The sequence below is a fragment of the Heptranchias perlo genome, chromosome 7, assembly GCF_035084215.1.
Source record: "Heptranchias perlo isolate sHepPer1 chromosome 7, sHepPer1.hap1, whole genome shotgun sequence".
NCBI lineage: Eukaryota > Metazoa > Chordata > Chondrichthyes > Hexanchiformes > Hexanchidae > Heptranchias > Heptranchias perlo.
In genome coordinates, this window is record NC_090331.1 from 41,619,552 (window position 1) to 41,632,859 (window position 13,308).

Here is a 13,308-nt window from a genome sequence, read left to right on the forward strand (position 1 = left end):
GGTTTAATGACAATGACGGGATTGGATCTGAGAGAACCGGAGTGCTATAAGTTCAGAGGGAGGGAGGTTAGAGTGAGTGAGGGGAGTAGAGAAATTGAGACGGCTGATGTCACGCCGGCAGTTCTCAATGAAAAGATCGAGAGGGTAAGAGGCCAGAGGGAGCTGACCAGGTGGAACAAGAATTCTGAAGACGAGAGAAAGAGTCCGCTGTGCGGGGGGAAGATTGCTGGCCAAAGAATTGGGCGCGGAGGCGAAGGCAACCGAAGATGAGCTCAGCATCGTGTCGAGCTCGAAATTCATTGAGGTGGGAGTGTAAGGGGATGAAGCTAAGGCCTTTGCTGAGGACTGATCGTTCAGGGTCAGAGAGGGGAAGGTCAGATAGTGAAAACATGACAAGGGATGAGATTGGAGGGAGGGATGGGGTCAGAGGAAAGTGAAGGAAGAGGGATCAGGAGGGGTGTTGGTATCTAAGAGTTGTTGAAGCTTGCAGTCCTTGACACCTAAAAGGAAGACAAAAAGTTTTTTGTTAAAGCGCCGGGTGAGGCAAAGGATGAAATGGAACTGCGGACCAGAACAGCTCTGAAAAAGAGTGAGTCAGCGCTACTGAAGAGAGGTCGAGAGCATGCATGTGGCGGCGCATGGCGTTGAGCGTGGATCTCAGGAAGCGTCGAGAACATTGGTTTGAGGAATGCTGAATATCATGGAGATAGCTGTAATCACGGATGGGTCCGAAATATGAAGAGTGGAATTTAAGTCGGAAAAGATATAATCAGTATTCGTGAATTCTATTAGGACTGTTCAATATCAGAAGGCCATGAAAGATGCACAATAACTGATCTATATATAGAGTACACTTGTATTTACATTTCTGTATAAAACAACTACTGTTCGTAACTTTTGCTGCTGAATTAAGTTTTTAACAAGAAAGTGCAGTAAAATAGTTTAAAATAAATTGGTTTACCAATTTTAATACTGTTTAGCCATCATATACAGATATAATTTTAATTGATTCACTCTGATGAAAAATTAGTTATGCTAATAGATTTTAAACAACGACAAATTTAAATACATTAAAAAGATTTGTGATATGAATAAAGTGAAATTTCTAAATTCAAATAACAAAATTTGTACTTTGCTAAGTGTACTACACATTACAGAGAAATATTGTGTGAGAATTCAAAAGTGCTTGCAAATTCTTCTTATTTTGTATATAGACAGATTACAGATATTTTTGCACAAAAAGGAGCTTCTTTTTCTTCATCAATTTCACAAGTAAAATTGCTCTGTTTGACCTTTCCTTTTGGATTGAACATGTTTACAGAAACAATGTGGACACCTTGCTAATAATAATTAATAGCTGGTTTCATTCCATTCTCAGAACATTAAAAAACATTTAACATATCCAGATAAAATGTACTGTATATTACATATATTGTGCAAAATAAGCAGCCACTTTAATATTTTAATCTGAAGTAGAGCTGTGGTATTATCATCAGGTTTTACCAGCAACCTCAAAATCGTTGATTCTCATCACATTATTTGGATACAGTAAATTCTAAACACTCCACACTTGAGCAATGCATGTAATCCTGCAGAATTAATTAAAATCACATTATTGCTGTCTGATCTTACTATGACATTTGTTATCTTCCTTAGTATGCTTAAATTAATGTGCACTAGATTTAGAAAGGGATCAAAACTGAAAAATATATTAATTCTACATAACCATAATTCTGTGGAAACCTATATCTATCTTGTATACCTTCCGGCTAAAGCTTTTGTATCTTGCATAATACATGAAGTACAGAGATTATGAAAAGCATCTAAAAAGATAATAGTTTTAGAATGGAACAATCTCTCCAACATTAACTCATCACTTTTGAATATTAAGGGCCAAATATAAACATATAAAGCAATATAAAGTGATAAGTGTCATAACAGTAGACAACCACATATTTAAAATGTAAAATCACAAACACTGACTTTCAAATTACAGGTATAAAACCTAAATGAGATATTTGACCACTACGTTACAAGTAAACTGCAGTCTTTTTTTATGTCAACTGCGCATTTGATACACTAATATTTTCACATTTAAAATTTTAGACACACGTTAATACCTAATGGTATAACAGTGCATCCAACACTGTTCATAAGTTATTATATGCTGGTTTCAATGATAAACTGTTACATTACAAGACTAGTAAATTTGGAATTGAATTGGAGGGAATAATTAAATGTGGCATCAATTTTTCATTGAGCAGGTAAACATGGAACTAAATACAAAATAGATCAAAGACATGTTTCCCTGTCGATACTCTTCCCTGAGTCAGCTTTCTTCTCTTTTCTTCGTTCATGATTAGCATGTGAACTGAAAAAAGAGAAAGGAAAAAGTTAAAGTTGCTAATGCTTAGAAACTCTGCAGCTAAAATGTAACTGAATACAATGGAGTGACTAAAAGTGGGATGATCCATGCAGCTGTTTAGGAAACTGCAATTCAAATGCAATCTTATATTAGCAACTCTTATTTCATTCAAAGTAGCATTTAAGAGAACAGCTTACATCAGCCATTTCAGCAAACCATAAAATGAAAAAAAAACAAATCAAAACCTTTTACACTGCAGCTGTGCAGAGCTAAATTAAATTGTACTTCGAGTAATCTTTTTGAACAACCCACATTGTTTGAGCCTGATTTCTCAGAATGTTTAAAGTTGCCTAGTTTATATTTGGTACTGTAAGTTCTGCACAGCTTGTGCAAAACAGTATGAATAGCTAGAGAGTGATCAAAAAACTGTACAAAGTAACACAGGCATGAATGAGGAAAAGGTCAAAGGGAAGACAGGCTTACCTTTGGGGAATTAGCTTCTACAGAGGTAAGGAAGGGGAGCTTATGACAGAAATGGAATGAAACAGTAAGTTAAGAAAGATGTTAATCCTATCTCAGGCATTCAGTACAATCGTAGCCACTGCTTGAGTGATCTACATATATATATATATAAAATTAGAAACGGTGATGTTAGTTTTTCTTTCAAAATCCAGTCTTTTCTAGCAGAAAACTTAATTTGTCAGCAGAGGTATTACATTCAGCAGAGTTTTTACCTTGTCCATCTTTTGAACTTTTAACCAAGTTAACATTGTGTGTACATTAAAAGAAAAAGCTGCACACTTTAAACAGCAAAAGGCTCAAACTTTGCTATTTTCGAACTTTCCATTGCAACAAACTTCAATTGAATGTATAACTGCATTTATATCAACAATGACACAGAATTTGCTGTCAAAATAATGGTTAGGGTAACGGCGCTCACCATTATTTATGCGCAAATCGCACAGCAACTTCAGGCGAGGGCAGATGTGCGGTTAAACGCAGAAATCCAAAAGTTGCTGTCCGATATGTTGCTCCACCATTAGCTTCACGAAAACGGGATCTCGCTGTCTGCCTCACCATTGCAATGCATTGAATGGCGTGAAATTCCTGTTTTTGCAAGGTAGATACGAACTAAACTCGCCACAGAAAGTTGTCAAGTCATTTCAAGTCTAAGTACCCTTTTAACAATGTGGTAAATGTTAATTACTGCCGGTCAACCTCTCTGGCACTGAAAATTAACTATTACTGGTGTGGAGTCTCATTCCTTCAGGTTTTAATTGTTGTTGGAGTTTTCTTTTAATTTTAAATTACATTTTTTTACTTTTTCTTTCTGTCTCTTTTTTCTCTCTCTCTTGTAATCCAGTCTTTCCCTCTCTTTATTTCTCTTTTATGCCTGATTTTACATTGAATTCACCCACTCTAATTTACACTTCCTTCTCAGTCCGTGCAATGTTAATTTTACAATCCTTCAATCTGATTGGTTAAGGAGATACACAGTTGCTTGCCCTGTTCACTAATATCCCAGATACCCTGTTGAGGGCGCTGCGCCATTTCCATCTCGCACTTCCAGCAACTTGCATCACAAAATATCATGGAGATTAACCGGGCAACTATTATTTCATTAAAAGTGGCATATAAGAGAACAGCTTACATCTGCCATATCAGCAAACCATAAAAAGAAAACAAAAATGAATTAAAACCTTTCGGGTGCCATTCGATGACAGGTTACAGCAAATTCTAGGCCAATACATAATGCATAATCATTTATCAAAATTTTACAATAAACAAAGTCTACAGGTAAGAAGCAAGTAAATTGTAACAGTATAAAAGCGCAAACTACAATCCCCAGAAGTGTTGCCCCGCTCCCTGAGAGAATAAGTAATAGTGCTGCAGTTACCAGGGCCCATATCCATTTCAGGCAAAACCCCCATTTATAGCTGGTATGCAGGGAAACTACTCACGAGGTTCTATTTCCAGATCAACCCAACCTACGTTTCCATCCTTTCCCAGACGCCATGTAACAGGTCTGCTTTCCTTGACTGCTTATAAGCCTATAAATAGTCTGTTTATAATACTGCTATCGCGCATTCATTCTTAGACTATTCTAACAGGGATTAATGCCCACCTTCCAACCAGATCATATAAATAGATTATCTACCAATTATCAGTATTATCTATATGCAATTTTCTTTGTAGTAATAAATAATGCATAACTGGTCTTGTGGCGGATATGGAATTACTATACAATGACTTGGGTGGAACTGTGAGGGAAACTTGGTTTTAGGCAAAGTTCAAAATTTATTCTAAATTGCTGACAATCACTGTTAGACACTGCAACATATGATGTAACATTAAAAAGACTGAATGGAGTTTATTATGGATAATATTTGCATTGAGAATCCATAATGGATTGAGGTGCAATTATTAAATGATTCCCTACCTTAGTATAGTCTACTGCATATTTAATTAAGTTTATCCTCCACATCCAATAAAATGATGCCAACATCAAACTGGAGAAACCGCTGGGCCACTGCCCCTGTACAAGTCTCAGTTCACAGCAACCACATGGGATTCAGGAAATCTCCCATGCTCCCATGCTGCATAAGGTCTCATTCTGGCCTTCTCTCATCATTTCTTTAATAGAATCAACAGCAGACAATACAAGAGAATTTTTTTACCACACAAAATTTTTAATAGTCAACTCCAAGCACTCTATATCTAGGGACAGGGAGCTTTTTATGTGGAAAATGAACTTCATTCAAAAATAAAGATAATACTAAAGATCTTTCTTCCTTATTCAATCATTCTCCACATACAGTAGGAGCTTAAAGTAATTTAAGGAAGGTGGGTAAAAGTAATTGGTAACTTTTTATTATTTTATTTACAAACACCTGATGCAATGACAAATCCTGTCAAAAAGCTTTAGCATCACATTGTGACAAAAATGGCTCTGCTGGCTCTTCTCCTCCTCAAAAAGATTTTCCAAGAAAATTTTCATAAGACGATGCCCCTTTAAGATCAGTTAGGAGCAAACAAATATCAAGATTCAAACAGTAGTATTTTGAAAAGAAGAGACACAATAACTGGGATGATAAAGCCTCATATGTTCGTTGAATCTGTGAGTCTGATATCAAAAGGAAATTGCTAAAAAATGAGACATCAAAAGACAGGTACTAAGTTATAATTTTAAAAACATTCAGAAAATTGAGAAAAAAAGGAACAAGGGGCTATAGCAACTATTATAATATTCTCACTATAAGTGAGGTCTACTATCAGTGGTGCAGTGGCTACACTCTTGCAAACTTGTTGGTTTCAACATTGTTTCTTTACCTGTGTGTATATACTGTCCTGGTTTTGCAATGTATGCGCTCTTTGCCCTGATGAACCATACCATGAAGAACACTATACCAGTAGGAAATCAACAGACAACCAACAGCTGTATCATAGTCACAGCTCCAACAACTGTCTGAACTTAAAATGGGAGCACCGTACAGTTTCCATGCCTAACTCACACATTCCTGCTCCTCCTTTATCAGCCTCAATTCAGAAAAAAAAAGTATATTGTTTTAGGCGCAACTTATTTTACCTCATTAGTTAAATTTAGCTGTGTTCCAGCAGCAAACAAATCTTTCCCATTTGGTACCAGCTGCTGATTTGTAATGGATGGAATTTTACTGTACACATTTTATTGTTTTATATTTATCTGAGGGCAAGCTCTTCTATTTTCCCTTCAATTATTGGGCTGATTTCCCCAGGCTACACGACAGCTGGGAGGAAGAAAGTTTGAAGGAACAGGTGTGAGGGTAGAGAGAATTTGCTTTCAGATTTCTGTCAGTACCATCTCTGGGGTATGCACAGGAGTGGGCCTAGATATAACTCTACCATTGACTATTCCTTTCCTCAAACTCAGCACTTCCCGACAATGGCTGGGAACTTGGCCGAATAGTGTATGGAATGTGTTTCACACCATTCAATAGTGCAGTGCACTGGCAGAACTTCCAAGTTTCGGTGGCGGTGTAAAACAGTTTTCCTCTCCATTGAAGTCAATGTCGAAAACACTGGCACATGTATTTAATTTACCTGATTAACTGTGAAGAACTTGGCAGAACCTGCAGAACTGGCTGCATAGATTTTACAACCTTTGCAAATCAATCAGTGATTCTATTATTTTCCTTCACTCCACGAACCTCTCTTTTGGCGTTGTTTCTCCTTTGATCCATTTTGAGTGTGGGAGTTCACCAGCTGTGTCAGTGCTATTCACCCTATTTTCAGATACTATTACATTTCACACTTCTGACTGATAATTGGCTCAAAGATAGCCTTAAGTTTGTAGAAGCTGAAGCATCTTGTTTTGAGATAAAATAAATGAGTTTTTGCTTCCTATAAACTAAAGTTGCTAACTATATATGCATCAAACACATAGCAACAGGAAATACATTTTAAAAAGTTATTTCTCTTCCAAATATCTGAAACTCTAAAGTGCTCCATTAATACATACTATTAGTACATGTTAAGTAAAAAATTAATACTAAACTTAATTTCAGCTAATTCAAATAAAACTGAATTGAAATAAAAAGTACCTTTTTGATGCAAAGAAAGTGTCCTTATTTTTTGCATTTTCAGTATTCATGGGGAGTGCTTTCCAGACGGAGGTTTTGGCCATTTCATCAGAAATGTTAATAACAGAAGGATCATCCCTAAACAAAGTTACACTTTGAAGAATCATTCTTTCTAAATGATTGATAATTATTTGGTGCTGACATTTCAGCACACTTACAACATAATTAAAACAGAATACTATGAGACATTTTAATGCTTATAGTTAATGTAAAAGAAGCAATATGAATGCATACGTTACATCTTTACACAAATTCAAAGCAAAAGTTATAAAATGCATCAGCTGACAGTACAGACACTGACACTGATCTTTCTGTATTTTAGCCCAGAGAACGCATATTCCCCGTGCAAAGCAGAAAAAATAGGGCCAAAGTGCCATTATCCCTGATACTGCCTCCACTACATGTCCCCAAGATTTCTGAGCTTTCTCCAAAGAGGCAGACCTAGGTTGCATCTATAACAAGTGAGGGTTTGGAGATGAGCTGGAACGGGGCGATCCCAGCCCTCCCATCTCAGTTTCCTCTATCTCTGATTTAAGGGGAGCTATTTTGAGAGGCATTCAAAGAAGTTGGTGTTAGGCCTTACGCCTGGGCATCCTCAAATCAAGGGAGGATTCCAGGGATCCTTGCAGAAAGACAAGGGATGACTGTAAAGGCAAATGAAAACTTCTTTGATAGCTTCCTAAATGATCTTCAGGCCTAAACACGTCCTGGATGTTATTTTTCAACAGCAGGCACAAGGTCCTGAGGCTGGCAGTCAGTCTCGCAGCTGCAAGTCTCTGAGGCCTGTAGCTGTGCTGTGCATCAACCCCCTTTCCAGGTGTGTGACCATGCCAGGAGGTATAACTGCACTATGCAAATGACACGACCCACCAAACGCACATGTACTGAGGCCAGCACAGGCATTGTGCACTTTGGATATACTGTGCCTGAACAGCTCCTGGGGGACAGGAATATCAGCCCCATGGTGTTCTCATAGGCTAATCATAGAATCGCAGAATCATAGAATGATACAGCACAGAAGGCAGCCATTCCGCCCATCGTGCTTGTGCCAGCTCTTTGAAACAGCAATCCAATTAGTCCACTCCCCCGCTCTTTCCCCATAGCCCTGCAAATTTTTCCAATTCAAGTATTTATCCAATCCCCTTTTGAAAGTTACTATTGAATCTGCTTCCACCACCCTTTCAGGCAGTGCATTCCAGATCATAACAACTTGCTGCGTAAAAAATGTTTTCCTCATGTCGCCTCTGGATCTTCTGTCAATTACCATAAATCTGTGTTCTCTGGTGACCAACCCTTCTGCCACTGGAAACCGTTTCTCCTTATTTACTCTATCAAAACCCTTCATGATTTTGAACACCTCGATCAAATCTCCCCTTAACCTTCTCTGCTCTAAGGAGAACAACCCCAGTTTCTCCAGTCTCTCCACATAACTGAAGTCTCTCATCCCTGGTACCATTCTAGTAAATCTCTTCTGCACCCTCTCTAAGGCCTGGACATCCTTCCTAAAGTGTGGTGCCCAGAATTGAATACAATACTCCTGCTGAGGTCTAACCCAGTATTTGATAAAGGTTTAGCATAACTTCCTTGCTTTTGTACTTTGTGCTTCTATTAATAAAGCCCAGGATCCCATATGCTTTTTTAACAGCCTTCTCGACTTGTCCAACCACCTTCAAATGTTTGTGTATGTGCACCCCCATGTCTCTCTGTTCCAGCAACTCTTTAAAATTGTACCATTTCATTTTTATTGCTTCTCCTCATTCTCCCTACCAAAATGAATCACTTCACACTTCTCTGCCCATTTCACCATTCTGTCTATGTTCTGTTGAAGTCTGGTTCTATCCTCCTCACTGTTTACTACATTTCCAAGTTCCGTGTCATCTGCAAACTTTGAAATTATGCCCTGTATACTCAAGTCCAGGTCATTAATATATATCAAAAAGATCAGTGGTCTTAACACCAACCCCTGGGGGACACCACTGCACACTTCCCTCCAGTCTGAAAAACAATCGTTCACCACTACTCTTTGCTTTCTGTCCCTTAGCCGACTTCATATCCATGCAGCTACTGTCCCTTTAATCCCATGGGCTTTAATTTTGCTAACAAATCAAAATGCCTTTTGAAAGTCCATACATATAACATCAACCGTACTAGCCTCATCAACCCTCTCCATTACTCCGTTACTAATATATGGACAGCAGTCTTACTTGTCACCAATGAAATCATAGCAAACAGAAAGGTGTAGCACCTTTATTTCATATAAAATAACAATCTATAAGAAAATCTTTAGGTATGTTTTATACATAAATTCTACCTGTAATCTTCCAATGGTAATTGAATTGTTCCTTCCTCTTCTAAAGTTAACATTATTTGTTCTTCCTTTGGAATTAAGAAATCATCTATTAATAAAGGGTTATTCACTTGAACAAATAAATTGTATATGTCGAAGAATTTATGGCCCCAATTTTACTCCCCCTCCTTACCCCATTATAAGTTGGGTATTATGCTTTTCTCAAGCTCCCAACTTAACTTTGGCTGAAGCCACCTGTCTTTCTAGGTTTAGCTGTTTTATATGAGAGTACTGAGCAGGACCACCTTCTGAGAATTAGTGCTTGCTCCAAATTGGGGCTTTAGAGCCATGTAGCAGCACAAATTCGGGGTGAAATTTACACCTACTAGCTGCTGTTGGAATCAGCAGCCAAAAGGCTTCCATTCTTGCAGGGCAGCTGTGCTGCACCCAAAAATAATAAAATAATAACTTACCTGCCTTGGTCGAAAGTTGCTGGATGTCCCCTTTACAGATTCTCCAATCAGAAGGGGCAACCCTGCAACCTCCAACAGTCAGCTTGCTTGGGGCAGATGTCTGCCCAGTGGAATCCTAGGAAAATCACATAGGTGACCTTATGATGTCAATCCCACCTCATTTATGTACCATTGAAGTACTCCAAACTTTGTCAGGCAGAAGCTTCCCACTGATGCCAGAGATGCCCCAGAAAGTATGCATTATGTTCAAACGGGACAGAAATCTGGCATTACAGGGTCTCCATCCCTTTTTCCTCTGCCTAACACCCCAGAAGCTGGTGCTAAGAGTCAACAGAGGAAAATCAGCCCCTGCATTATTACATACTGACTTAGTAAAAGTTCTTGATGTAATACAGGGTGAAAACACATTAATGTAAGGGAAGATACAAAACCTTCTCTTGCTTAAGAGATTTAGCCTACACCAATTCGAGACATCCACAAACAATATACAGAAGCAGAATTTTTACCTGGGTCCACACAAAAGCAGTTTGCACACACGCACACCCACATTCCTGGAAATTCACCCACAGTATATTTCCTTCTATAGGCCCGAATTACATCTTTAAAATGTTATTGGTATTATTGTGCACAATAACTGGATGCAGGATTTATTCTTGCCTCTTATTTATTTAGCTATTCATAAAAACACTGACCTTTTAAGAAGGGTCAAAATTCTGCAATTCCCTACCTAACAGCATTGTGGGAGTATCTTCACCACATGGACTGCAAGTGGTTCAAGGTGATGGCTCACCACCACCTTCACAAGAGTAACTATGGATGGGCAATAAATGCCGGCTTTGCCAGCAACGCCCATATTCCGGGAATTAATTTTTAAAAATAAGACGTGGCAAGAATGCAATGAAGTAAAAAAAAGATAATACTTGCATTTTTTTTATTCATTCATGGGATGTGGGCATCGCTGGCAAGGCCAGCATTTATTGCCCATCCCGAATTGCTCTTGAGAAGGTGGTAGTGAGCCGCCTTCTTGAACCATTGCAGTCCGTGTGGTGAAGGTTCTCCCACAGTGCTGTTAGGTAGGGAGTTCCAGGATTTTGACCCAACTACGATGAAGGAACGGCGATATATTTCCAAGTCGGGGTGGTGTGTGACTTGGAGGGGAACGTGCAGGTGGTGTTGTTCCCATGTGCCTGCTGACCTTGTCCTTCTAGGCGATAGAGGTCGCGGGTTGGGAGGTGCTGTGAAAGAAGCCTTGGCGAGTTGCTGCAGTGCATCCTGTAGATGGTACACACTGCAGCCACGGTGCGCCGGTGGTGAAGGGAGTGAATGATTAGTGTGGTGGATGGGGTGCCAATCAAGCGGGCTGCTTTGTCCTGGATGGTGTTGAGCTTCTTGAGTGTTGTTGAAGCTGTACTCATCCAGGCAAGTGGAGAGTATTCCATCACACTCCTGACTTGTGCCTTGTAGATGGTGGAAAGGCTTTGGGGAGTCAGGAGGTGAGTCACTCGCCGCAAAATACAGAGCCTCTGACCTGCTCTTGTAGCCACAGTATTTATGTGGCTGGTCCAGTTAAGTTTCTGGTCCATGGTGACCCCCAGAATGTTAATGGTGGGGAATTCAGCGCCGGTAATGTCGTTGAATGTCCAGGGGTGGTGGTTAGACTCTCTCTTGTTGGAGACAGTCATTGCCTGGCACTTGTCTGGCGTGAATGTTACTTGCCACTTATCAGCCCAAGCCTGGATGTTGTCCAGGTCATGCTGCATGCGCGCACGGACTGCTTCATTATCTGAGGGGCTGTGAATGGAACTGAACACGGTGCAATCATCAGCGAACGTCCCCATTTCTGACCTTATGATAGAGGGAAGGTGATTGATGAAGCAGCTGAAGATGGCTGAGGAACTCCTGCAGCAATGTCCTGGGGCTGAGATGATTGGCCTCCAACAATCACAACCATCTTCCTTTGTGCTAGGTATGACTCCAGCCACTGGAGAGTTTTCTCCCTGATTGCCATTGACTTCAAACTTTACTAGGAGGCCTTGGTGCCACACTCAGTCAAATGCTGCCTTGATGTTGTGCCTTTCAAGACCTCAGGATGTCCAAAAGCACTTTACATCCCACAAAGCACTATTTTAATATGGGGAAATACAGCAGCCAAGGACCCACAAACACCAATAAGATAATGACCAGATAATCTGTTTTTTTTTAGTGATGTTGGTTGAGGGATAAATATTGGCCAGGACACCAGGAGAACTCCCCTGCTCTTCTTCAAATAATGCCATGGGATTTTTCACATCTACCTGAAAGAACAGACAGGGCATCAGTTTGACATCTTATCCGAAAGATGGCACCTCCATCAGTGCAGCATTCCCCCAGTGATGCACTGAAGTGTCAGCCTCGATTATATCTTCAAATCTCTGGAGTGGGGCTTGAACCCATGACCTGGTGACTCAAAGGCAAGAGAGCTACCACTGAGCCAGGCTGACACCTAGAACTGATTAAATAGCCAAATATTTCCTTCTTTGGTGTTATTTCAGCCAGAATGGCTATTGGCAGGTTTTAGATATACTGAAATGAAAGTGTGCTATTGCAACCATTTTTCCTCTGTCAGTTCTTTAACATAACTTCAGGTATAATTTTAGACAGATCTAAAAAGCAGAAGTTGGTGGCAGAGAAAAACTGCATGCAAGTCAAAATTAAGGGGATGGGGAATAATTGAAGGAGAGTGTCACAATCGGGGGACAAAACTTCTGAAAGCATTTGGGGAGCCTCAAAAGGCTTCTTAATCCATCAGCAGCTACTGCTGAGGCTGAACAGGCAGGGAAATAGAAAAGAGACAGGAAAAAAGAAAGGAAAGGAAACTTAATGTGCAGACATGATGGGCTTCATTTTAGCACCCGCTATCAGGTGCGTTCCTGGCAGGGGGGCTCCGAAAATCGGGGAATCCCGGAGCGGGTTCGGAGCCTGGCTCCAACCCGCCCACTTCGGGGTTTCCCACAGACGTGCCGACGTGCGCGCGCAGCCCCCGCATGTGGGACTCCCGCAGGCAATTAAAGCCGGCGGAGTGCCACTTAACAATATTTATCTAGCTATTTCAGGTCATTAACAGACCTGATTAAGTCAATATGTGAGGAGGGGTGGGATTTTAGAGACAACTGGAACTGTTTCCCATACTGGGGAAAACACTCCCAGTTCAAATGGACGTGTTGCAGCTGTCAGCCTGTGGCAGCTGCAAAGGTCCATTTGACAGGTGGGTAGGGAAGACCCTCACTCATTGCAGGAGGCCAATCTGTCACTTGGGACAAAGTTTGGCCTCCACCACCCTCCTCCTGACAATCAAAGTCACCAACTTGCACACTTACCCCGGGGTCCAGAGACCTGTACCTACCTTGCGGACCCCCTCAGATGTACATCTTCCGGATGGGGGCTGCCGTAGCTGCAGTCATGACCTCCTCGGAGGGCGAACAGCATCACCAGCCTCACCGGCCACGCCATCCACGCCGTCCACCTCTGACACGTGGGGCTCCACAACAGAGTGCTGTGACACATCCACCTGCACAGCAGGAGGGA

The 13,308-nt window shown here is 40.5% G+C and overlaps 1 protein-coding gene across 1 annotated transcript in view; it reads right to left on the reverse strand.

Moving 5' to 3' along the window:
• Window positions 1-1,991: 1,991 nt before the first annotated feature.
• Window positions 1,992-13,308, reverse strand: part of LOC137323999 (sodium-driven chloride bicarbonate exchanger-like) — a 174,002-nt gene continuing 162,685 nt past the window's right edge. The window contains exons 24-26 of the mRNA XM_067988170.1: window positions 9,296-9,360; window positions 6,946-7,062; window positions 1,992-2,371 (exon numbers count right to left, since the gene is read on the reverse strand). Of these exons, the coding sequence (XP_067844271.1) occupies window positions 2,293-2,371; window positions 6,946-7,062; window positions 9,296-9,360 (261 nt within the window). The 3' untranslated portion in view covers window positions 1,992-2,292. The remainder of the gene's footprint in view (window positions 2,372-6,945; window positions 7,063-9,295; window positions 9,361-13,308) is intronic.